The following is a 25,573-nucleotide window of genomic DNA, read 5'->3' on the forward strand; positions in this document are numbered from 1 at the left end:
AGGAGAACTGAAAAGGCAAGGGGGGAGCTGGTAGTTACAGCTGGAGCAAACTGCAGACAGTTTGTAGAAAATTGAGCAGAGAGCTAGAGAAGTGGGGCAGGCAGGTGGAAAACAGAAACTGCAGACCAGCTGCATGCAGAAATGCAAGTTACAGTGCAAAATGGTGCTATAAAGTATGAGAGAGAATGGAGTCAAATCCAGCTTTGCAGCCCCAGAACTAATAAATGTCAGGAAGAGAGGATCTCACAGTGTTACTTAATGGTATAAACTTGCATGGAGTAGCTTTCCAACAACAGGTGGTATCGTTGTATGATAATGTGATTTTTTTTTTTTTTATTGTGGAAAACTAGAACAGTTCTTTCAGGATTTCAACTTCTCTATCTATACAATCTCTGCTCGTGATGTGTGCTATAAGAGAGTAACCCTTAGATTTGCCATAAGTACAGCTGGTAATGGAAAAAGAAAAAATTGACAAAGATGTCTCTATTAAAATCATGCCAGTCACACATAAATCTCTTATGGATGTGCATCTCCACTGGCTATTTCCTTACCTTTGCGTATGATTCATTATAAAGCAGAACAGGAATTATATGATTGTTAAGACAGAAGTGGAAAGAAAAGAAGAGCATTAGAAAAAGTCATACATTCTTATTAATATATATTATGTGCTGCAATGAAATCATTTTTACCCAAGTATAAAATTACCTAGATAATAGATTTATGAGCAGTGAGAAAAGATGGAAAATATGTTGTCTCTTGAAAACTTATGTGAGCAGGATAGGACTTGATAAAAATATTCTTTATGTTAAATTATATGAAGCGTTAAAATATTTTTAGCAGCTGATGTTTCATTTTATTTATTTTCTAAGATATTTAGCATTTAGTTAGATAAAATTCAATGTATCAGCACACTTTATTAGCAGAAATATGAAGTACAAACACAGTGACTTACAATCCACTGTAAATTTTATTTCATTTACTCTTGAATGTATGTTGCTTGAGCTGGAACTCAATAAAGCAAAAGCAGCAACTTCAGATGCCTAAGACAACTTTTGCATGACCTGAGAGGAATTAAATGGTAAAGGTTCCAGGCTCTTTTATTCCCAACTGCAGAAACAGACTTCAACAGCTGATTCTTCTTCAGTTGTTCCTGGGTGCAGACTCTTACCCTCCTTATCCCTCTGTGCACTGAGAACCATCACTAGGGCCTCTATGTTGGTGGTTTGTTTGATGCAATATGAAATTCTAAACTCAAATAAAGCAGGATACAGCCATGGATTAATGGAACAAGTTGGGGGCTTTTGTTGTTTTGGGTTTTTTTAAAAAGGGTAATCGGTTCCCATGAATTTAACTAATCTTTTATTTTTCTTTTTTTTCTTTCTTATTCCTTTTTTTTTTTCCATACTGTTTCATGCTAGGAACTGTCTGAACTAAGATTGTAGAATCATGGAATAGGTTGAGTTGGGAGGGACTTTTAAAGATCATCTGGTCCAATCCCCCTGTCTTGTACAGGGACATTTTTTACTAGTTCATGTTTCTCAAAGTATGGTCCAACCTGACTCAGAACACTTCTGGTGATGGGGCATCCGCAGCTTCTCTGGGCAACTTGTTCCAGTGTCTCACCACCCTTATTGTAAAAAAATTCTTCTGTATGTCCAATCTAAACGTACACTTTTTGAATTTGATAGAATCATAAATAATAATAAAACTCCCTTAAAGCTAGATTATTCCCATCTGTATACTACATAGATTTTTACACTGTTTTCTGAAATCTCTGGTCCTCACCACTGTCAGTGACAGAATATTGGAACAGCTGTTCCACTTTCTTTCCCAGTATGGTTCTTCCTATACCATTTTTAGACCTTATTATCCATATTTTCAGACTTCAGAAATATGTGTTTTCACTTGAGTCTCCTTTAGCATTATTTTTTCTTCCCTTCTCTATTTATCATCATTCTTCTTGCAGTATTGCAGAACTTCAATGCATTTTGAAATTGGATTCCTATCTTTTTCTCATTCTTCTCTTTCTCGATTCCCTCATTTTTCTCCTTTTTCTTTCACATGTACTTAACAACCTCTTTCTCCCCTTGGACTCTTCACTGTTTCACCTCTGTGGAAATATACCTGTGTCTTACACCTCCATTTGAGCACACTTCTTTGGGATTTTTTATTCCCTGCAGAGGTGATTCTACACATTATTCCACATTTTCTTGGAACAGAAGACAAAAGAATGAAGAAGGAGGAAAAGGAACCCAGAGAGACCTTTTCCTTTTAAATACTTACCCTGAATCTCTGGCTCTAAACATGATCCACAACTGTGGTGAATGAGATGATGCACAACCACTCTACAAGGCTTCTCGCCTACTTTTTTTTTTCTTGCCATGGCATTTTTTCTTTTTAAATTCATTACTCCCTATAAATTGTTGTTCATGAATGCTATTCTTAGCATGGGAGCTTTATGCTGGAAACGATGTGAGTTTGTGATGCAGACTGAAACCAACTCTTAATGCTCACCAACAAACAGCACTTCTGCAACATAATTGGAATAGCTTTTTAAAAAGTGTTTTCAGAAGACACTGCTTAGGGATTATATTTTGGGGAAAAGTTTAGGAAGGAAACCAAGTGCTGCTTGTCATGTCAGACGTTCTTTCACAGATTTGTGGTAGAGATTGCTTCCTGTCAGTGGACTTTTCAAGGAATTTACCTTGGAAAAGTTATGAATTCTAGTACTTCTATGGGTAAAAGTCTCTCTACTTTGTGTAGGTTAAAGGATGAAATATGACAAAACCAGAGACAAAAATTTGTTCTTTCTCTGCTATATGAAAATATTGAAAATAAAGCTTTCCCAGAATGTATTTCCAAATGTTCATAATATAATTAAATTCTGTAAGTATTTTCATGCAGACAACCAGAGGCATATTCTTGATGCAAGGCCATCCTTGTGCTAAATTTAAAATCTCTGCTCTGAAGGCATAGCCGTATTGAAAGAGTTCAAAGTGTATGTTATCAAACACACTTAAGCAAATATACATGTTTTTCAGCAGCCGTTTAAAAAAACGGTCAAAATATTTCAGCTGAAATTTTATAAAAAATTGCGGTCAGAAATTTCCTGATGTAGAAATTTCTAGTTTAAGTGATTGAAGCTTGACACTGCATCGCTAAAATAAAGTAGAAATATGTATAATAAATATAAATAATAAATATAAGAACTGTGAATAGAATGTGGTAGGAAGTGTGGCAAACCTAGAAATGTGGCAATATGAGATTGTTCCAACTGTAGATGTTTAACACTAGAATATGAATTTGTTCCTGAAGATTAAAGATACTCTTGTTTTATTGTTGTGTACTTTTATTAGCAGCCTATAGCTGATCTATTGTTAGGCATGTTGTGGCAGAGTGTGCTTACTGCCATAAAGTACAGATGCTCTTCAGATGTAGAATATTTACTGTTTCCATATTTAGATACAGGACAATTTTTCAATGACATGTCTTGTAATTGCTTAATCAGAAAGGTTATATAAAATAGTTTTAGCAGTAGGGGGGTTTCTGATTAACTGATAATGGAGCAAACCCATATCACAGACTTATTTTGATCATTTTGCCTTGATTACCAAATATTAGCCTGAACTTTTCCAACAAAAATATCCAAGTTTCCAAGTCTGATGCTTCTCCACAGCACAGAAACACTGTAAGAAGTAGCAGTATTAGCCTTCCTGTACTGTCTTGCCTATTTGTTTCATTCCTGCCTGAGAAGATTATTTCATTAATCAGAATATTGACCAGTGCTTGAGGGTGTAGAACACGACCAGCATGAAAGGTGTTCGGGCTCTTGAATTACAGGTATTTTTGTTGTTCCTACATCCATAGACTATATATTTTGACATACTGTAGTCCAATAGCAAGATTAGATAGGTCAGCCTTTAATCATTATTGATGTTTTATTTATGTTGTATTTTCAAACACAGAGATATTTAAGAGTTTAGCTATGCACTTTGAAGCATATGCAAAACCCTTTCCTGTACAATAATCTATTCCCTTTCCTATTCCAACGAAACCAGTGTTATAAAGAAAAGTGCTACTGTGATTCAGTTTCTTACAGTTTTAATACTGCAAAATTGTCATTAAATATGTATTTGTTTACTAGTGTAAAATTTATTTCTATCATTATGGAAGAAATAAGAATGGCCACTACTCTAGTTCATTAATCTTCTAAATGGGATCTTCTACTATTTGCTGCTGTCTTGATAAGCAGATAAGCTTCACCTGTTTGAAAGAGGAATGCAGGTGGAAGATATAAATTTAAAGGTTTTTTATTATTAGAAAATTTAGAAGATTTACTATAATAATAAGACTGATCTTGTTTATGGAAATTATAGTATAATTTGTGTTGATTTCTTTACATTCAACTTTGTACATGTAAAAACAAAAGACATAATACATTTTTCTGTTCAATAAAAAAGAGTCTATTTGAATAAAAACTACTCTGTTTCATGGATGTTAAAAGGATTTGGTAAATCCTTTTGGAAGTGAATCATAGATTTATTTGTATCTACCTCTGCCTTTGTACTGGAAAAGCTGTCAAATAGATTGTCTTTCTATCCTTAAAAAGAGAGATACAGTAGACTAGAGAACTGAGGACAGGTATACACTACTACATTTTTTGACCTAATGTAATCTTATAGGGTGTATTACAATGACAAGAAATACAACTACCATCAAAAGTTCACCTGATAAATGTACTTAATCTTCTGTCATATAGTTCTACAAGGTTTTGATTTATAAATCTAAATGTGCTAGTAAACCTTGAGTGCTCCGACAATGTTAGGTTTTGTTTTGCTCAAATACGTGAATTTGACACAATATATTCTGAATGACTTCAAAATATTTCTATCTATTTTATCTTTGTGGAAGTCAAAGTGTTTATTATATACTGTGCTAAGAATTCGATTTAAAGCAGGCTTTTCAATAAAGAAAAAGAAAAGATGCTTCATTTGAGGTAAAAAAAATGAATAGGAAGAGGAAGAGCTCTCAAAGATGCAAAGGCTTGTTCATCATACTCAATAATAAAATCAAAAGAAATTTCAAAATATTTTCCTGAATATTTATATCAAGGGTTTTTTTTATTGTTTCATTATTCATCTTCCCTCTGTAGAAAGTAGCAGGCATATGACTACATCCAGATGTTCCAGCGAGACCCAACAGGAATTTGGTACTATATTTACACTTGTTTGGAAATTAAAGGACGCTGCATTTCTTCATTATGTTGGCACAAATAGACCAGTTGATCCTAGGTCATCGTGTCAGTGTGCTGACTAATCTGCAGGTACAGAAGGAAAATACATGAGGTCACTTCTACTCACGAGCTCTTGGTGTCTGGTCTGAGCTGTTCTGACTGGAGGAGCTCTTTTAAGAATATGCCATTTATCGCAGAGCAGGTTCTCAAAAAAGATTTCCAAACGTTTTCAGATTTTGTGTGCAAAAACCTTTGGAAGTGCTTGTAACTTTTTCTTAGAAATTTGTTGATTTCTTTCTTATTGTTCTTCTGTTCCACCCCCCTCCACGCCAACACGTTTCTGGGAACAGCTCGGTACTGCAAGGCTCCTTCTTTCCTTTGTGACTTTAAGAGCCATTAAGTGGACTTTCGTTAGTAGTTTGAAATAAATGCCAAGGATAGGTTTTGTACTTTTGATGGCATGCTTGACAGTCATCTGCTCCTGCATTTCACCCTTCTCCACTTCTACCTCAGGCAAAACCAGTAATTTTCAAGTTTGAAGCACACTGTGCTGTGTCTGTATCAGAAAACAGTTTATACAAGTGGATGAACTGTGTTAATATCTGATTTCTAAGTGTGAATAATGAATTCCAATTCAGTGGGTTTGTTGGTGGTGGTTTTTTTTTTTGCTTTGGCTTCTTGTTTTGTTACAGAATAATAATTACTCATGAGAGTTAAACAAAACCACACATTCTTATTTGAAATGGTACTGATGGTGTCCTGATTGTATTTAACAGTATGCAGTAAGTCTGGTAAAACAGAAGTGCAGTCTTTATGTATTTAAGAAGAAAAAAGTGTAATCTCTGCCTGCTGTCATGATAAACTAAGCAATTTGCCAGCATTTATATCCAGTTTTATTTTTCTGTAGAATCTGTTAATGAACTTCAAGATGCAGGTCTCATCACCCATTTAAAATGTGTCTGTGAGTTAATTACCTGGTAATACAGCTCTCCTACTGCAAAATATCTAAAGATTGTAAGAGCTGGAATTTTTATTTTCTTCAAATATCTCTTCTGTCATCATGAACAATAAGCTTTTACCTTTACCTTTAGGTAACGTAAGGCAAGCTGGATTTTTGTCTTGGCTCTTCTTCATGATGGGAGTACCCTGCTTGCCCATTCTCGTACTCTGTGGGATAGAGATTTTAACCATGAATCAGAAATCGTGTAGTAGTTGTAAGACATGAAATAAAATAGATACATTTTTCTGAGGTATGTCACTAGTTAAGTGACAAAAAATATTCTGATAGTCACTGAAAAAGAAAAGTCAAAGGTACATTTGAACCTGTCAGTTCAACACATTCCTGTTATCCCTTTAGGGGATATCATACAACTTGACACCAACATTTAAGCTTTGAAAATTATGAGCTCATCTATTTCAAATGGGATGTCATATGTTCCCAAGCCTTTGCCATTACTTATAATGGAAGACAGGATGATCACTTTTGTCACATATTGATAGTGAATAAGATCTTTCTTTTTTTTCTTTTCTTTTTTTTCTTGTTTCAGAATGAAGAACAAATTTTGGTATTTTGAATTTGGCACTTCGGAAACTTTCTCAGCCACCTGTAAGAAGCTGCATGAATCAGTAGAAATAGAAGTAAGAAACTAATTGTTGCCTTTCTCCTTGAAATGTCACTAGTTTGGCTGAAATGCAGGGAGCAAGAGTGCAGAGTGCCTGAATCCAAGAAGGCATAGCAGTGCACATCCTTTCGACCCTATATTCCAAAATATTATTTTTATCATGTCTATTTGTAGTGTAGCTCTGCACACTGGAACAAAGTTCAGTTTGATGATTAGTGAAGTCTTAATACAGTAGACAAGGTCAAGAGGTGAAATATAACATTAGAAATCAATAGGGAGTGTGGCTAGGTCAGATGGAAAAATGAAAGGCTGTCAGAGGGAGTGAGAGCTGCTGCAGGATTAAAATAAAAAAAAAATCATCTTATTATTTCTAGGTCCCAAGTTTTTATAACCTTTAAAACTCAATTCCCTAAAATTGTACTTACTTTCCTGAATAAAGGTTAAAGAATATATATTTTTTGGAATCATTCCTCTTCATTAAATAGCTTTTCTCTTGGCACAAGGGGTCATCTTTCCATTATACATTGAACATTAACTGAAAAGACACAGGATAGTTATAGACAAAATAGGAATTTAAAATAATGTGCCACTGCTACTTTGATGGTTGATAGCATAAATGGCTACGTTACATAAACTGTTTGAGGGGCTGATATTTATAAATAAGGAAATGAAAAATGTGAAATGAGTGGAGGTACAAACCTGAGAACTTAAATTAAATAATGAAATCATTCCTCAAGAGGATTGTGGTGCTTTTCCTTTCCTCTAGTAATGAGAAACTGCACGTGTCAGTGGACTATTTGTATAGTAGCATGTGCTTCTCTGAGGGGCACGGTGGGAGCTACAAGAGTCTGGTCAAAGCCTCCTGAAAAGTGAAGTCTGAAATGATCTACAGGGACAATGGATCTGATAGTAGAACAGTAACCAAGAATGCTGACACAGAAACTGTAAGACCTGGGTGCCAGACTCCCCTTTTTTGTTGTTATGTTTCTTTTTAAAGTGGAAGTATGTTAGATTAGAAAATTTAAAAAAAAAAACAAAACCAAACAAAAAACCCAAAAGCCAACCAGGCAACCAGAAACCCTGGGAAAAATGAACCAAACAAAAAACCCTTGCTTCCCCAGACAGTGCTTCACATATTTGGGTTTCAGTATATGTAATATGTGGCTTGAAAAATATTTCATTAGTTATAGAGAGAAATGCTTATCTGATTTGATTGGAATATACTGCAAGTTGAATGTACTTTTCAATGAAATACAAATTGAAGAGCAGGCTTTCCCAAGAAAATATTTCTTTTCGGCAAAAATCTTGCAATGCCGGTAAGATGTGATGGTCTTAAACTGTCTAATTGTAATCACTGCAAGGTGATGAAATGTTAACATCCTGGAGCCAACAAGTAAGCATACAAGTTTGTAATGTTGCTGATACCAGTTGTATAATTATAACCAGTTCTTATCAATAACACCATCATTACCAATGATATGTTACATTGCTGGTATATGAAACATGTTTTTTAATATTCACTTCATCTGCCCTGGTCATTATTATTAGTCCTACAATTAGAAGAAAAAACATAAGGGAAATAGTTTCAAAAATGTTTATACAAGTGTTAGGAGATGCTCATTTACAGATTTATTTACAATGAGTAAATTACATCTGAATGAACAATGCCTGCCAATATGCTTGTATTTGTTCCTCGTTTGTATGTTATAAACACTTAGGAGAAGCACTGTTTTCATGTGATTTTTAACTTGCTGGCCCTTGCTTGTGGTTGTTGCTGTAAATGAGAACTTGGTGTATGATACCACATTTCTCTCTCAATAAAATGCACAAAGAATGCATTTGCTCTACAGCCAAATCTTGAATGAACAAAGCCCATGAAGGTTAAGGAACTGTATTGCTGAGCTGGGAGACAGCAATCAAAAACATTTGGTGGGCAAATGCTGTATTTGATTTGTAACTTAATTAAGTTGGGCTTTCCTGATACTCATTCATGTCTCATATTCTGTGTATTTTCTTCTGTGTGAGATGCAGAACAAAGTCTGGATGCTCTGTTCTTATGTTATCCCTAATAAGATGTGATGTTATTTCCAAGATGAGATCTAAGAAGTTGAGGAGAGAAACATACATTCTAAAGGGGGAAAAAAGGGGCAACAATAAGCATTTATTTTTAATAATGATGTGTAAGTAAATGAGGCTTGAGATTTTACAGTTTAGAGCACTTACATTGTATTTTCACTTCAGAAAAACAGAAAGGTGTGTGAAAGGTGTTTAATTACAGTCGGTATAGATCCATACCTACCGCACTGTAAAACCATTGTGGGACCAGAGAAAGCCTATTGTGCTACCTGGCATTAATGGGTGGGAGAAAGGAGTTTAAACAGTCACGTAGTCTTGCATGATATTGCACTTGGTTACACCACAAAGCCATAATCTCTGCTGTTTTCAGGCATAGATATGTTCTCAGCTTTGAGATTATCTGAATAATGTTGATCTAATGAATGAACTGTAAAAGATGCTGCCTGAAAAGGGCCTGGGGCCGAGAAAGAAGGCAAAAAAAAGAAATAAAAGTGCCAGTGTTTAATTCTGATGTAGGTAGGCATGCTCTGCGTTTTAAAGCCATGCTTTATTTTTAGCAGCATCGTTGCATTATTTGAAAAGGAGCAGAACACATCTGCGTTTTGTTGTTGTAGTGTATGAATGTGTTAGGACAACGCGGAGCTACCTGTAGCACAAACCTCTTCTCTGTGTATGAACACAAAAAATCCTCTTTTACTAATTCAGAAAGTTCCTCATCACTGTGGGATTCGGAGGCCTAGTCAAGTAATTGTCTTAGTATACTACCTGCTGTGTTCAATATTGACTGAAAATGGAAGCCAGACCCTGCACCATCCTATTTCACAATTCTTCTTTTATTTAAATAATTCCAGTCAGTTTGGGGGACGCCAGACCTTTATAAATTAACAGCAGGGAAATACCAAAGGTGTCAGATTGCATATTTATCATCTTTCTCGTGTAATACTTAAATATGTATTAAGAAGTGACTGACATAAATTAGGCAGATTTCAGAAGCCACAGGCCGTGGCTTGTAGAGGACCCCCTTCTGCTTGACATTTCATCCTTGTCAAAGATCAAATTATTTTAATTTAGGCTGCAAATTATAAGGAATGAAGACTTCTTTGTGGGAATTCCCTGTGGTAATCTGACTTTTGTTGTTACTGCTGCTTGTCAGTGTGCAAAAGATATAATATGCATGCAAATAAGGTTAAAAAATATGTACTATCTAATTATCCAGCCAGTACATTCCACTTGAAGACAGTGGGAGGCCTGACACACAGTATGTGTTTGATTCATTGAGGCCTGCAGGGTATTTACACAAGATTACTTTTAATTATGAAATTAATATCTGTTTATCTAGAATGTATAGCAGCAAGTGAGCATACACATGAGCAGAATTTTTAGTAAAATAAATCATCTTAATATTTAATACATATAAAATATAGAGGGGAACCACAAATTTGCTTCCAAAATAGCAGTGAAGACCCATGCCTTTTCTTACTTGTAAGAAAACCATTCTCCTGAAGTGAAAATTATGGTACCTTTATAAAATATAATTCAGAGCCGGTTATAGCAGAGGAACGGACATCTATAAAATGCCTCAACTGTTTTGCGATGGGAAGCAGGAGAAATACACACTAGTAAGACAAGATGTCCTACAGTAATGATTCCATCACTGAAGTCGCTATTCCGCAAGAGTAAGATTTCTTCTATGTGTCCCGTAAGTCTTGGGAAGCTTTTAAAGGACTGATACCTCTTCAGTAGCTCCATACACTCTGTTTTCCTTTGGCAGTGATGCATATTTCAAAGAACTGGCTGATGTCTGGGATAAGAAATGTTGTAGCTGCATCAGCATTTTGCTGTACCCAGTTTTACTAATCTTACCTCCCAGAAGGGGTTATTAGTTGGACATAGCCCTCCACTAATGCGCTAGTTGTGCTTTTGGACTGAAACTAATACCTGCTGGTATTCTATGCTGTCTGAGCCTGCTTAGACTCTTTTCCAAGAAGCTGTATATGCTCTGCATGCAGGAACTTTCATATTCAGTTTCACATGTTAAAATGACAAGTGTCATTGAAAATCATAGGCAGACAATCTAGCTGGAACATGCAAGAAAAAGAAGTCCAGTTATTGTTATAGAGATTTTTGTAGTATAAGTATTTTTCTGCTAATAGCTACAGTGAAGCTACAAGTGTATTTCACTTGGGCCAATAAATAGGTATCAGATAGCAACATGACTGACAAAAGGTCCCACACTTACACAATTAAGAGCTGAATGGAAACACATTTTACCTTCTGAATGAGGGTCCATTCCTATCTCATGTTTTCTTTCCAAGTATATACCTTGTGTGTAAACTTTGAATAACCCATTAACAGTGTTAAGAATGATGAATTGTTGAAGATAAATATCTGATAGGTAAAACGTTCTGATTTTTCTTTCTCTTTTACTGCTTTCTCTCTCTCTCTTTTTTTTTCCCCCTTTCCTTTTTTTCTCCTTGCTAATCAGTGTGATGGAATTCAACTAGACTTAACCAATATTTCTCTGGAAGGAATTGCCATTCTGAACATCCCAAGCATGCATGGTGGATCGAATCTTTGGGGAGAGACAAAGAAAAGGCGTAGCCACCGTCGGACAGAAAAGAAGAGGTCAGATAAAAGAACCACTGTCACGGATGCCAAGGAACTGAAATTTGTATGTCAAGGTAAGCTTACAGATTAATATAGACTATCTGGCTCTATGCAGTCAACTCAGTTTTATAATTGCCCTTCCACTGACTCTTGCCAAGAAAAAGGATAGACAGCTCATAGCTGTTTATTCTGGTGCTTTTGTCTTATCTGCTGGGAAGCACCAGAGCAAAGGCTTAAACAAAGACATACTGACAATTAGAATCTATATACTTGCAAACCTGCCTCAGATGTTACCTCTTAAGCAGACTAAGCACACCATGTGGCACCGTTTGCTACTATGATATATAATCTAGAAATAGCTGGAGGTTTTGAGTTGGGAAATGTTTACTGAGCATTTATAGTGCTTCTTAATGTTAGTGTGCATAAAACTTGGGGATAATCACACCCTGTTTCTAACACTCTTTGTCCTGAGGCTGTGAAAATTTACCTCAGAGTAACAAGAGAAAGCTGTCTAAACATTTTATGTTACAATACTGTGATGCTATATACAATCCTTGAATGCATATGATGTAGCTTGCTTGCTGTAGCTTGCTTGTATAGGTGTAATCCATCCTTTCAGGGCTCATATACTTTCCTGGTGATTAGGAACTTTTACTCCATAAATTTTGACAGTGATTTTTGACAAAGTCTACAGTAAATAGTAATCTCCATTCTACTTTGTAGAATCTGACTACTATATACTATACACATCACAGCATATCACAAGTTCTAATGATTATGTAACATTGTTCTGTTTGCACCAAGGGGTGAGTAGATCAGAGTATGAAAGCTTTTTTTTTTTTCCTCTTTTCACCCCATGGAAAAGAGTAACTCTGGCTTTGGAGTGTCTTCGTGCTTCTCTTCCTTATTCAAACTGAACAAAGACTCAGGGCTTTAACTGTCCCATGTTATTTGGACTGTCCCTTTTGGATATCCTATTTTTTATGTTTCAGCAGCAGTAATTTTTAAGTGACTAGTTATATCTTAATTAATATCTATTGCAGTTTTAATCCAGATGACCAAAGTTTAGGAATAAAGTAGTTTCTATGGCTTGGAGGTTGCAACAGGTATTAGAACTCAAAACTTCAGTGTTGTAGCAATTTGGGATAAGTTCTCAGTATCTCAGAGTAACTTACTAGTGCACTGTCAGCTGAAGTCTTATTGTCTGCTAAGCTTCTGCGTACACTACAATTTCTGTATTCTGTCGTGATGTTGAAGAGATGGAAGCATGCTATTGGGTGCTGGACTCACCAAAATTTTTTCTTGTGTTGCTTCTGAACATAAGGAGACAGGACATTTCACACTTTTGATAGCAGTGAAACAAGGTGTTGTAGCCCTTTTCCATTACTGCAGTTATAGATGTATTTGATACATGCATAACAGCGATTTCAAACTACTGACTTTGTTGTATTAGAAGTGTATTGTTACACTCCATTTCCATTTTCCTGGACAGGAAAAGAGAAGTAATTAAAATTTAAATTATCTGTTGATATGTTCATAATGCAAACAGTCAGCACCTTACTTTAGAAAAACTAGGTTCATGACAGTTTCTGATCACTTTTTATGCATTGTAGATGGAAGTAGTTTCAACTAAAAGGCCATTTCAAAGCAGCGATTGACTTCTCAATATCATAAGCTAGAGCACCTCTTATCTTGTCCCTGAGTATGTGGATAGTAGTATTGGTTGCAGTTACAGCAGTATTTCAGTGCTTAACAGGACTGAACTTTTATTTCACAGTTGTCCCTGTTTCATATATTACTGTTTGCATCATTGAGCAGTTTTGATCGTGCAAACTGGATTCCTTTTAAATGGGGAGGGAAAGGAAAGGACACATGTTCTCATTGTGAATGGTTATTCAATCCAGAGAACCAGATTAAAACAACTCAAAGTAAAATTCCAAAATGAACATTTGAGCATTTGAGAGCCAACTGATTTGCCCTGTAGATCCACTCCTATTTTATACTGCAAAGAGTAGCCACTTAATTATGCTAGCTAAGATGGGTTCTCAGGTTAGAATGTGCTTCTTCATCTCAGTATTCAAGATTATTGCTGAATAATGGAATTCAATCAATTTTATGTCTGGGCTTCTCAAATAGTTTTGATAAATCTAAATGTACCCGCTGTGGAAATAACTGCCTGTCACTTCTGAAGCACTATGGTTCCTTCAATAACTTTGTGCAGGCAAATCCAAGAGCCCAGTATTGTCTAGCTGGTTGTTTTCTTAGGGACATTTGGGTTGTACTTTTTAGCTTGAAGAAAACATTCTACTAAATGTTAATGCCTGGTGCAGAAATAGGTATTGCCAAATTGAGAACTATGGTAAACACTTGTGAACTTCTGTTAGTTTATTTATTTACTTATTCTGAATAAATATACTTTCAATTTATTTTAGGTCCAAGTAAAGCATCTAATCACTTGACAATTAAACAGTGCACTTTCTAGGCAATAGTAATCAAACATCCTCATATTTTTCATATCAAAATATATATCAGATTTTCATGTTTGGGTTTGTGTTTGTTTGGTTTTTTTTTTTTATTTTACTCCTCCTAAGTGAGACTTATGAGTGGCATGCATGTTTAGTTTTAGTCTTCTTCAACTGCAGTGGCATTGTGGGTTTTTTAACTGTATATCAACCTAGATTCTCATCACTTATACAGTTATATAACTTGACTGTAAATACCTGAATTGAAGTTTAGTATACGAAGTCTGAGCCCTTAACTGCGGTACTGGGATACTTGCATGGACTAGTGAAAGCTGTCTCCTCACACTGGGTAGTTTGTTGCCCCTGAGTGTGTTGCACAGATTCTATCAGAACAGCCCTGGGAGTACTTTGAGAACTTCCAAATAAGAAACTTCTATGAGGTCGTCCTGCTGTCTTTCCCCTACTCTTGTGTGTATCACCCTAACCCTCCCCGCGCAGAGTTGCAACCACAGAGAGGCGGCTGTGGAGCGTTGTCCTTTTCTGCACAAACCACGTACATGCAACATGCATATCGCTGCAGTAAAAGAGGGTCAAACTTCTGCCAAATCTTTTTTCTTTCTTACACATCTGGTTGGTTCTGGAAAGGTATATTCCTTTAAGCCTACTCCCCTCCTTTTTTCCCTGTTTACTGTTCTCATCTCTTAGTGCAAAAAGGCTTGTATTTCCATTGCCCTTCCCATTATTCCCTTCTCTATACTGGATCACAATTCGGACTTTAAGTAATCAAATCGACAACTGCTCGGAAAACGATCTGATTATATTCAAATAGCCTGAAAACCAAAATATTGAAATGTAGCAATTGAAATGTGCTACATTTAAAAACATTCCCTGCTTAGGAGTTGTTGACTAAAGTTGTGCGGTTTTGCCTTTCTTTTGAAAATCTCTCTAGTAAATTTTTCGCTGAGTGGAGTAGGATTCATTTGGGATGGATATTCTTATGCTTTGATTTGCTTTGATTGCTGCTTTGATTTGCTTTCATTGCTGGAGTTCAGTCAGAGCTCTGTCCTGAAATGGAATCTCTTTTAAAGTCTCTGAAGACTTTATTGCAAACATATACAGAACTTGCTTTCGCATGAGTAGTTCAAATCACCTCAATGGACTCGTTCCTAAGGATGATATCGATGAACTATTAATGGATGAAACCTTTAGACTGTAAATATTTCAGTGTAATATTTTCTTCCTATTTATTGGTTACACCACCAAGCACACTGATACTTAAACAAGTATTTATCAAATAAACAAGTATTTATCAAATTGATCTGTGCAGCTTGTTAAAAGATCTGCAGTGTGATATTAGTCAGCAACGTGTCAGACAACTAGACTAATTCAAGACAATGTGCATTCATGTTAAAGCACCTAGGCATAAACCAAGCTTACCAATATGATTCAATAATTCCATGTGGAAATCTCTGATAATAACTGCATTATGACTTTCTGAATGGAAGTGCGAAAGTTTTGGAAATAGAGTCATGTGTATACAGAGAGTTCACTACAGTTGAAAGTAGGGTACATACAGACTGTGCGGTCCTTAAAACACTTCAAAATACTTAGACATAGTAAGAAAGGAGAAAATGCCTTTCTTATTAGATGTCAAATTCCACTCTACAAAGTAGAGAGAGAATCTCATCCCAAGCTTCCCTGTAGCCAAGGGATTCCTGACAAGAGTTCTGTAAACATCTTGTAAACTTTGTGGGCTAGCGTACTAATTAAATTTATGGAGGTCTTTCATAAACTACACTCTGGCCTTCTCCTTGCTGTTTATAATTCTCTAAATTAAAAATTTTAACACATTATCAATTTTGAGATGTCTAAATATGATTTAATTTCACAAGTATTCTATATGAACAGTATATGTGCTATCTACACTGAATATACACAGTGTATATTCCATATTGATTGACTTCAGGTTATTTATGACATGATATGAGGCATCTATAAAGAACTATCTATAATAATATTTTTATTAAATGCTATGGATGATGTAATGGCTAGATAATCACTGTTGTTTTGTATCTTATTTAGACAGTTTGGGGTAACAAAGCCATTAACCCATTAACACAATGAAAAATATTTAATTATGGCTATTTTGTAACTAGTCCATGTTAAGATACTCAGTGTATAGAAGCAATTTTGTTTAGGCAGAGTATATAAGAAATAATTTGCCGACTTGACAATCCTAACTAAGTATTTTTGTACTCATGTGTATAGATTGATGAAAGCTAAAAATGTAGAGATATAATCAAGTTCTACCAATTTTATTAATCAGTCTTGTAAGTTGTTAGTGTTACTTTAGAGAAAGAAAGAAAAAAGTTGGCTAACTTAAGTTGGTCACAATATTTGTTTAAGTACTTAACGTAATACATTTCGTATTCAGAATTCAAGGAAGCAGAAATCTGTCTGACTAATGAAAACCAGTGACTAAATCAGTTAAACATCAAAGGAATTAATAATTACACACTTTTCTGAGCTAGGCTGAAACTCACTAGAATAGATAACATGGACATATGAATAACTTCTTGCGTTTCAGATAGCTTCGTAACCATTTTTAGTCCTTTTTCAGGGTGTCACTAACACAAACCGAGCTATACATTTCTGTCCAAAACAAAGGTAGATGTAGCTTTCTCAGCCAAATTCTGACAATAAAACCATTAGATAAGCAAAGAGACTGCCTTCTGTTCAAGTCTTCCTACATTTAAGGAAAAAAAAATCTTTTGTCTGTAGTAGTATGGAAGAAGTATGAAGAATGAAAATCTAACATTGGTGTTCTTTTCCTAATGAAAACAACACATGACCTGCAGCTTGTCTAACACAGAGATCAGGAAAAAACAAGAAACCAAGTTTCCTTTATAAGTAGTAAAATAAGCTAAATTTAAATGGGTTATGGCAGATATTGTGTCTCAGTTACCAAAAATGTTAAAAAAAAAGAAAGAGGATCCCTGTGTGTCTTTGTGGACAAAACAGTGATGAAATATATATCATCACTGATGATTATATATATATATATAGGGTCAAAGCATTATTTATATTCAGTTCTGGAGAAGAATCCAATATTATTTCAATGCAAACTACTATAAAGCCCACGTGGAACTTATTTCTAGGTTGTAAATTTAGGAAACATACACATAATGAGTTATAGTATTACATGAATCTAAAATGCGTTTAAAGTTTGGCTCACAGATCCACTTTCTTTGGTTATATACCTGACTATCCTTACTTGGAAAATACCACACAATTATCCTTGTATGAAATTTTCCTTTCTTTCCTAAATTTGGTTTAATTGCTTTGAAAATAGCAGCATTTTTCTTGGGGTCTGGCACTTTATTTTTTGTCCTTGATTGAAACTAGGAAGGCAAAGAAATCCCCTAAATAAATAGCAAAGTTAACCCTTCTAATACAGATGTTTCTTCAAAGTTTAAATATTAGAAAAGATATCCTAATTTTAATCAGGCAAATGTTTGAGTTTTGGTTTTCTTTCCTGTCTAAGCATGCACCATATTCTTAACACCTTAAAGTATAAAGTGAAGCTTTAACCTAAACTTCACATATAGCTGTGTAGAATTTCTTATTACAGATATGCGAGTGTGTTGTTTATGGTAAATCAAATTCTTGTGAGGAATGTCAGAGTTAGGATGGCATTAACTTTAGTGACTAAAAATCAACCCTATACCCAGAAAACAGAGTCACCTCAAAAAAAGGGTTTGTCACATGCTGAAATAAGTGTCTAAACTAGGTAGAATAAAATGCTCACTGGAGGTGAGATTCTAAGTGAAGCCTAAGTAAGAGGCTGGTTAGATGCTCACTTCCAACTGATTGGGTGGTGAGATTAATTTCTGTATGAGCTACATGAGGCAACAGCTCATTAAATACTTGTACAGTCCTTGGAACAGGCGTGAGAACCAGGTACCACTCTTCCAGATAAGCCTTGTTGAGCTGAACCGTGCTCTCTTGTACAGTTCCAGTGCTAATGTGTCCCATGTCTTTCATGAACGCTGTAGTCACTAGTCTACAGAGCAGAAGGGACCATGGCAGTGCAAACCCTGCTTGGAGCACATGGAGCTTTTTATTCTCCCTCTGTACTCGGCACTGGTGAGACCGCTCCTCGAATCCTGTGTTCAGTTCTGGGCCCCTCACCACAAGAAGGATGTTGAGGCTCTGGAGAGAGTCCAGAGAAGAGCAACAAAGCTGGTGAAAGGGCTGGAGAACAGGCCTTATGAGGAGCGGCTGAGAGAGCTGGGGGTGTTTAGCCTGGAGAAGAGGAGGCTGAGGGGAGACCTCATTGCTCTCTACAACTACCTGAAAGGAGGTTGTGGAGAGGAGGGAGCTGGGCTCTTCTCCCAAGGGACAGGGGACAGGACGAGAGGGAATGGCCTCAAGCTCCGCCAGGGGAGGTTCAGGCTGGACATTAGGAAAAAACTTTTCACAGAAAGGGTCGTTGGTCACTGGCAGAGGCTGCCCAGGGAGGGGGTTGAGTCCCCTTCCTTGGAGGGGTTTAAGGGACGGGTGGACGAGGTGCTAAGGGCTGTGGTTTAGTGTTTGATGGGAATGGTTGGACTCGATGATCGGGTGGGTCTCTTCCAACCTGATGATGATTCTATGATTCTATGATTCTAGGATGCAACTGAGACATTCCTTCTACTGATATATTAGTTTGCAGGTTTTGGTTATTCCTCTAGAAACTGTGGTGCATTGTGCTTGATACTGCCATGTGTTACTACTAATCAGCAGTATCTTGTCTCTGTGATTTCAGGAGGCGGGAAAGGGAGGAAGAAATAAATGTCAGTTTTTCCACATTAACAAGTGCCCACTATTTTTTCTTTTCCTTTAAGCAATGGATGTGAGTTCAGATATGATGCAGGGGTGAGAAAGGTGCTGAGGTACTCAACATGACAAAGTGGTGGCACCTGTAATTTTCCTATCACAGAACCTAGATTTTGGATGACTTTTTGAGGGATGGATTGGTATTCAGGTGCCTTTCTCCCATATTAGCAACTGAAGATTGAGTGGCTTTCGCTCTTTATTTTCACTGTATGTGCACATTTACTGGCATGACAGGGGTAAATGGTACTTTGTCCTACCCGCTTAGTTAAATTGTGCATTGCACTCATTAGTTTGTAAGATCTGAAAGACAAATGTTCATTTTACCAAGCTGTTAAAGATAGCACAGTTTTCCTAGTAAGAGAATGTGGGCTGGACACATTCAGTTATGATTTGGTTGTGCTTTTATTAAAAAAGCCTTTTTCCCCTCTTTTGTGCCCTCTGACAGCAAATCTTTAGGACACACTGTTTTCCTCTAGATTCCTTCATTGCTCAAGAGTTGCTCTGTTCACTAGGAGCCTTATTCATATAAGTATGAACCTCCCCATCAGCCTTGGGGGATGGAGTCCATAATTCAGACCAGTTTGAGTCTTTAGAAATATAAATACAATTCCAGATTGCTGTGAAATACCGATTTTATTGTTATTAGGAAGTAGTAGGACCTTGAAAAATGGCTTGATGGCCTGATTTGGTTTTATATTTATAAAGCATGTAGACGTTTTTGTGCAATGTAGATCGTAGTAGAAAAACAATTTCCTTTTATTTACAAGGCAGTTGAGATTGTCATTGTATTATACCTTCCAGTGCACAGAATGTTCATTTTCTTTCAAACATTATTCATTGAAAGAGGATAATTATGGTGTATTTCACAGACTGCCAGAAGGAAAATGTATCTTTGAAAAGTTTCATTTCCCTTAAGTTGCTCATTTTCTATAGGAAGACAGAGCTATTAAGTAACATACCTATGACAAAGATTGATTAAAATGGCATAAAGGACTATCTTACCTCTAAGTACAGGGATTTACACATATAACTCCTGCAGTAGGTGAAATTAACTCTAGCTATTGTATAGAAAAAGCCTCAGTAAATTGGTTTGTGCAGAGAACAAGGAGAGAGTGGGAGGGATGGTACATCAAGCAGCAAACAAGGAGTATTGTTTTAGGGTGCACCTACAATGTGGTGTGCTGATAATCAAATGATTAATGCAGCTGGGACTCACTATGGCTGCTAAATAGTGGAAACATCGCCCTGCTGATGTGGCTGATCTGCTCATATTTAGCCAGCTCCTTAGAGCAACTCGAGCTTCTTTACGGTGTTCAAGGTAAATTTATCCTGAGTCTGTCTGACCTGGAACAAGTGATATGCCTCGGTGTAGACCTCAGTTCTGTGTCATTACCTCAACACAGATGTCTGCAGAAGGCTTATCTGACCTGTTCCTCTGTTTTGCTGGGAGCCCTTCATGACTCTTGCATCTTATTAACCCAGATACATGAGTACTTACCTGTGTGAAACCCATTAGTTAAGATATGGTACATGGTAAAGGATGTGAATGGAATACCCAGTAATGTAATGGGTTATTATTTTTCCTTGACTCACTGCAGAATTAGTAACTAGTATCATTTTTCATTATAGCAAAAGCAACCTGCTTACCCAGGGTTTATTGGGTTTTTTTGTTGGTTTGTTTGGTTTTTTTAACCTCCCCATTTCTAGTACTGAACTCAACAGCTTTGCTGGTAGTTATCTGTGTAAAGACTTGACTTTCACTTGAAAATACACCCAGTAGGATGTAAAGCTCAATAATAAGTAGCTCTTTAGCCTGTGACAGGAAAAGCTGAAGTTTGCTTTTCCTGATCTCTTTGTTTAAGTGCTTCCTCTATGTTGGTCTTTGCCCTGACTAGAACTTTGCTACCATATTTCAGCAGCTCATCCAGCATAGTGGTGACTGCACTGTATGCTCAGTCTGAAATTCAGAGGTTGCTAATAGGGCAGATGAGTAGTTGTTATTTAGAATTTATTGTGCCATCAAACGTGGATATTTTTACAAGAGCACTAGCACAAACGTAACTCATTTTTGGAGTAATTCCACAGAAATTATCAGATTTATGTAAATTGGTAATAAAGCATCATAGCTTAGGTCAGAATTTCACGTTTTCTATAAATTGAAATGTGGATCAGGAAAAAATTAACAAGTTTCAGGTGAAAATAAATTGTCAGCGTGTGTATGTAAATTTAAAAACATCTATCTTTAATTGACATTTTTCACTTTGTAATCACATGAATATGTGCCTTTTCCTCTACTTCAGCAAGAATTCTGTAACAAACAAGTGAATAAATTTTTAAAGATCATTGTTGGATATATCTTCTGTATTGTATATTAACTTATATACACGTGCTTGCTTTTTTTTCTTTTTTTTTTTTTTACAGAAGCATACTTTACCGTATTTTTGTAGAGCTTAATTTTCATTTCCTACTCCTGCATGGCATGAGTAAAAATTATTGCAGTCTCGTTAAACCCATTTGAGAACAGAGAGTAGCCCCATCTTAGTTATAAAATAACCATATCCTATTATGGTACTTTGATACAGAGTTTTTCTTTAACTGACAAAGTGAAAACATCTGTTACTGTCTCAGCGTAGTTTTTGAGTTTCATACTAGTTTTATAAGTCATGTGTTTCTCTGCTGCTTAAATTTTTCAGATATAAATTATTTGTAAATGTTACTTTTCTTCCAAAAGCTTACAAATAGTCAGTAATTAACTAACTACAACAGGTGTTTCCTTTCTTGAGGAAAGGAATGCATATGATCATTGTAATTTAGGTTCCTATGTGAGTTAAAGAATTTGCCTGTTATTAGAAAACATTGCAAGCACATGGAAAATGATAAGAAAGAAGTAAAAAGGTTGGAGGAATTTAAGAGTGAGACAGCTTTAACTCTTTCAGGGTCCTCACGTGTGAATATTGTGGATGATTACCACTCCCCCACCTGCCAGACTCCTAAATGTGGCTTGATACATGCATATATGGTTTAGATTTACAGTAATATTTTCTGATGCCAAACATATGTTTTTATATGGTGACCTTTTTACAAAAAGCTGCAATAACCATTCTGCGATATTCAATTTGTTTAATGGCAGACAAGTATTCCCTAGAAAGGTCTGATAGTATATTACTTGGATTGCTTGCTCATTTAACCCTGCCCCAGGTGCCTGGATCTTTAGGTTAAAGACACAGAAGTAAAAAATAGCATAGCCTAGCAGATCCTCTTTGGCTGTTGTAACACGTAATCGTATCCTCTGATCTGTTCTAGTTTTCTATTACTTGTTAACAGAAATTTCAAGTTCCTTGAGTGTTTGCAAAATGTGGTGGATTGACAGCAATTTAATTTTGAGTAACAACAGGAGAGGCAACTTCAGTTAATGTACGTATTAGTATTACTAATAAAAAGAAAAATTCTAAAAATATTGATGATCTGGAGAACCTAGAAAGAGCACCAGTTGGGTATATATACACTTGTGTTACTCACTACAGGTAGAAGTGGAATTTACAGGAAAAAAATAGTGTTTGTGTGTGAGGCAGAAAGAGATATGTGGAAAAAGAAGCTCATATTTAAGCAAAAATGTCAGGTTCAGTCTGTTGTATTAAAAAAATTGAATTTGTTCTTTTGGGTTGGTTTTTTTTTCTCCTCACTCTGCAAAGACTTATGCTAACCAAAGCATTCAGATACATGTAGCTATAAATATATATTTGAAGCATGGAAGTATTTTACTAGCGCCTAATTACTCTGCAAGGAAAGAGGGATTTTTTTATTTTATTTTCCATCTTGTGATCAATTTAAAGATTTCTTTTTTCTTCTTCTTCTTTCTCCACTTGCTTTCTTCCTATAAGCACCCCTGTTCTGCTAGCAAATTTGCTGGCTGCAGAATATTCTGTAACAAAAGCATGTGTCCAACCAGAGCATCAAAAGCCCTGTTTGGTAGTAGTAGTAGTATTTCAATCACATATTTAGGATGATAAGTCAAGTTTAAGGAGAGGATGTTCAGTAGGACCACGTCATCTCCGTGACCTGCTGCATTTTTACCTGCTGCCATTAAATTGTAGCCTCCCTCCTGGCACTGTTAAGCATTGCCAGTAAACCACGAGGTTGTTTATAAGAGCACATTGTAAAGTAGGTTGTATTGGAAAGTATGAGCTGCCCAACAAATTAATGGCATTGTGAGGTGCTGCCTGCTGGGGTGAAAATAAATTGTAAGAAAATATAGGGAGACAGGTAATGGGCACTGGCTATGCTGCACAACACTTTTCAAGCTGCTGCTGACTGTGTGCCAATAGATATGGCAATAACTGTCAACAAGATTTACAATACTTTCGCATTTACACAGCGAGAGTAGAAAGGTTGAAAGAGTTCTATAATTTTATTTAAAGTTTAGCCCCAAATATTTCTGGACCTACGATTTCCAGGCAACAGGGTTACAAACACACTGCTTATCTTTCATACGTGTCAGTGGGAGGGTTTTTTTGTTATCGATGGAAGTCCTTGAAATTGGACATAAGAAAAATAGCAGTAAAGTAGAGGTATAAACTTAATTGTAAAATCCAAGTAGGTGCAGATTTTGCCATTTGTATGTTGTGATTTCTGATGGCACTAAATCTGCTACCTGTCTAAAACCCCAGTGGGTGGTTCCTGCAGGCAATATATTTTCTGGCTGTTCTTCTTTCCCTTATATTGATAAGGCACAACTTAAAGCTACTGTGTTAGCTTTGTTGTCCCCTTGGCAACGTGTTCCATGCTGCAGAAGCCTGCGAGAGGCTAATTGAACAATTTTAGAGGTCCATTGTGCAAGGCTGAGGAGTTGTCCCATCATACTCCATATCAGTATTCAGACACATGTCTTTACACTTATAATAACTTTTAATAGTTGTTAGCACTGCAAAGATGTTACAGTTATGGTTTTCAACTGAATTCTCTTTTTCTGGTTTGCACATCCTACCTGGAACTTGTAAGTACCTTCTATGTGCATTATTTTATGATGAAGAATCTGGTTACTAGTTAAATAACTTCATCTTACCACAAAGCATGGCTTATGTTTTTCAGTGGCTTCGGCTGCCAGCCAGTAAGAAAATTTCCTTAAAATATGGACTAGAGCAGCCATGCTCATTTATGGTTTGTAATAAAACACAGATGATGTCTGTGTACCTTTTCCTTTGGGGAAGGGGGTCTAATATGCTACTGCATACTGGAAAAGAAGTGACTTGCTTAAAAAAAAGTATCCTTTTTAGAGCCTAGTAGGTAATCTGAGGCTGGCCAAAACATTTATTGTACTACTTTGTATGAACTCTATGAACAACTTGGCAGTTAGTGATTACTATTTATTTGTTCTTTGGTAACACCTGAGAGTCTCAGACACCAGACACTTTATAAACACACATGAAATGGATGTTTCCTGCTTGAAGAATCGCAGAACGAAAGGATAATTTAGGTCAGAAGGGACCTCTAAAGGTCATCTAGACCAACCCTTTCTGCTCAAAGAAGGTCTAATTAGTTGCTCAGAGGCTCGTTTAGAACTTACACTCTAAAGAGAATCTGTGATCTAAAGTTCATTTGCTAAAATCTAAGGGTTTGGTTGTTGAATGCAAGGTTAAGTCCAGTCTCACACTGCACATGGGTGACCCTAATTCAGGGGATCATTATGTCATTTATTTTATTTTCATCTTTCTTATTCACTTGACATAGACTTAGCTGACCCAGCAGTCCTACCCAAGAGGCTCCTATTGCTCTGTGAGAAATAAGGTTTCTCTGCTGTGGACTTGCCTTCTAGAAAGAGCCTCAGCAGCCTGTAGTATCTCTTAGAAGGCGTCCCCTACATTTATTTGGACTTCAGATATACATGAGAATATAATTCTCCTTCTCAAGTCTTTTAGTTTCTCCTGTTGACTTACTTCATGACTCTTTTAATTTCAGTTTTATTTTATTCTGAGCAAGTGGCTGAAGGCTTGGGACCTCTGCATCACAAAAGGCTTACAGGCCTGTAAAAATAATGGCACTAAGTCCCCTAGAGTGCAAAGGGCCCCATATTTAAGTGACCTTCTACACATCGTCAAAAGTTTCTCATAGGTTGTCATTTTCTCTAGTCTATGTGGGAAACAAAAATAGTAATGACTCAAGCTTTTAAATTTATTCATGTAAAAATATTCTTGGCCAATTTGGGGATGTTTAGAACCATACCTAAGAACTGATAAAATGGATGATTTAGTCTTCAGAGCATGAAAAAGTTATGTTAGTAAGAAACAATCAGCAATTTTTGTTATAACATCGGAAATCATGTTCATGTAGACACTTTCAGAATTACTGAGTAAGATGTAATCAGAAGACATTTAAAACATCAGAAAATAATTGCTGTATAATTAATTTTGGGGTGATGGAGTTGATTAATCTAGCTCTGTTTGAAGCAATTTGTGAAACTATCATTTTCTACAGGTGAAAATCTGTATGGGTAGTCTCATATACACTGACAATGCTTTTCAGCTATGAAATTGCCATTCAATTATCAAAATGTACAGAGCTAGTTGTTCAAATATCAGTTCATGAGGATATACATGATATTTATTTTTAAATATCCTCAGCCTACGGGCCCTTTTCTGTAGCAAGGAACAAAAACCTAGTTCTAATATCACTGTTATGTAGACACTCGGTTTATCTAT

The 25,573-nt window shown here is 36.1% G+C and overlaps 1 protein-coding gene across 8 annotated transcripts in view; it reads left to right on the forward strand.

Moving 5' to 3' along the window:
- DGKB (diacylglycerol kinase beta) overlaps positions 1 to 25,573 on the forward strand; it is a 408,380-nt gene that overhangs the window by 325,183 nt on the left and 57,624 nt on the right. For all 8 annotated transcript variants that reach the window (XM_069860357.1, XM_069860356.1, XM_069860359.1 and 5 more), the window contains 2 exons: positions 6,781 to 6,871; positions 11,417 to 11,612. In XM_069860357.1, coding sequence (XP_069716458.1) covers positions 6,781 to 6,871; positions 11,417 to 11,612 — 287 coding nt within the window. The remainder of the gene's footprint in view (positions 1 to 6,780; positions 6,872 to 11,416; positions 11,613 to 25,573) is intronic.

Source organism: Phaenicophaeus curvirostris, chromosome 6 (genome assembly GCF_032191515.1).
Source record: "Phaenicophaeus curvirostris isolate KB17595 chromosome 6, BPBGC_Pcur_1.0, whole genome shotgun sequence".
NCBI lineage: Eukaryota > Metazoa > Chordata > Aves > Cuculiformes > Cuculidae > Phaenicophaeus > Phaenicophaeus curvirostris.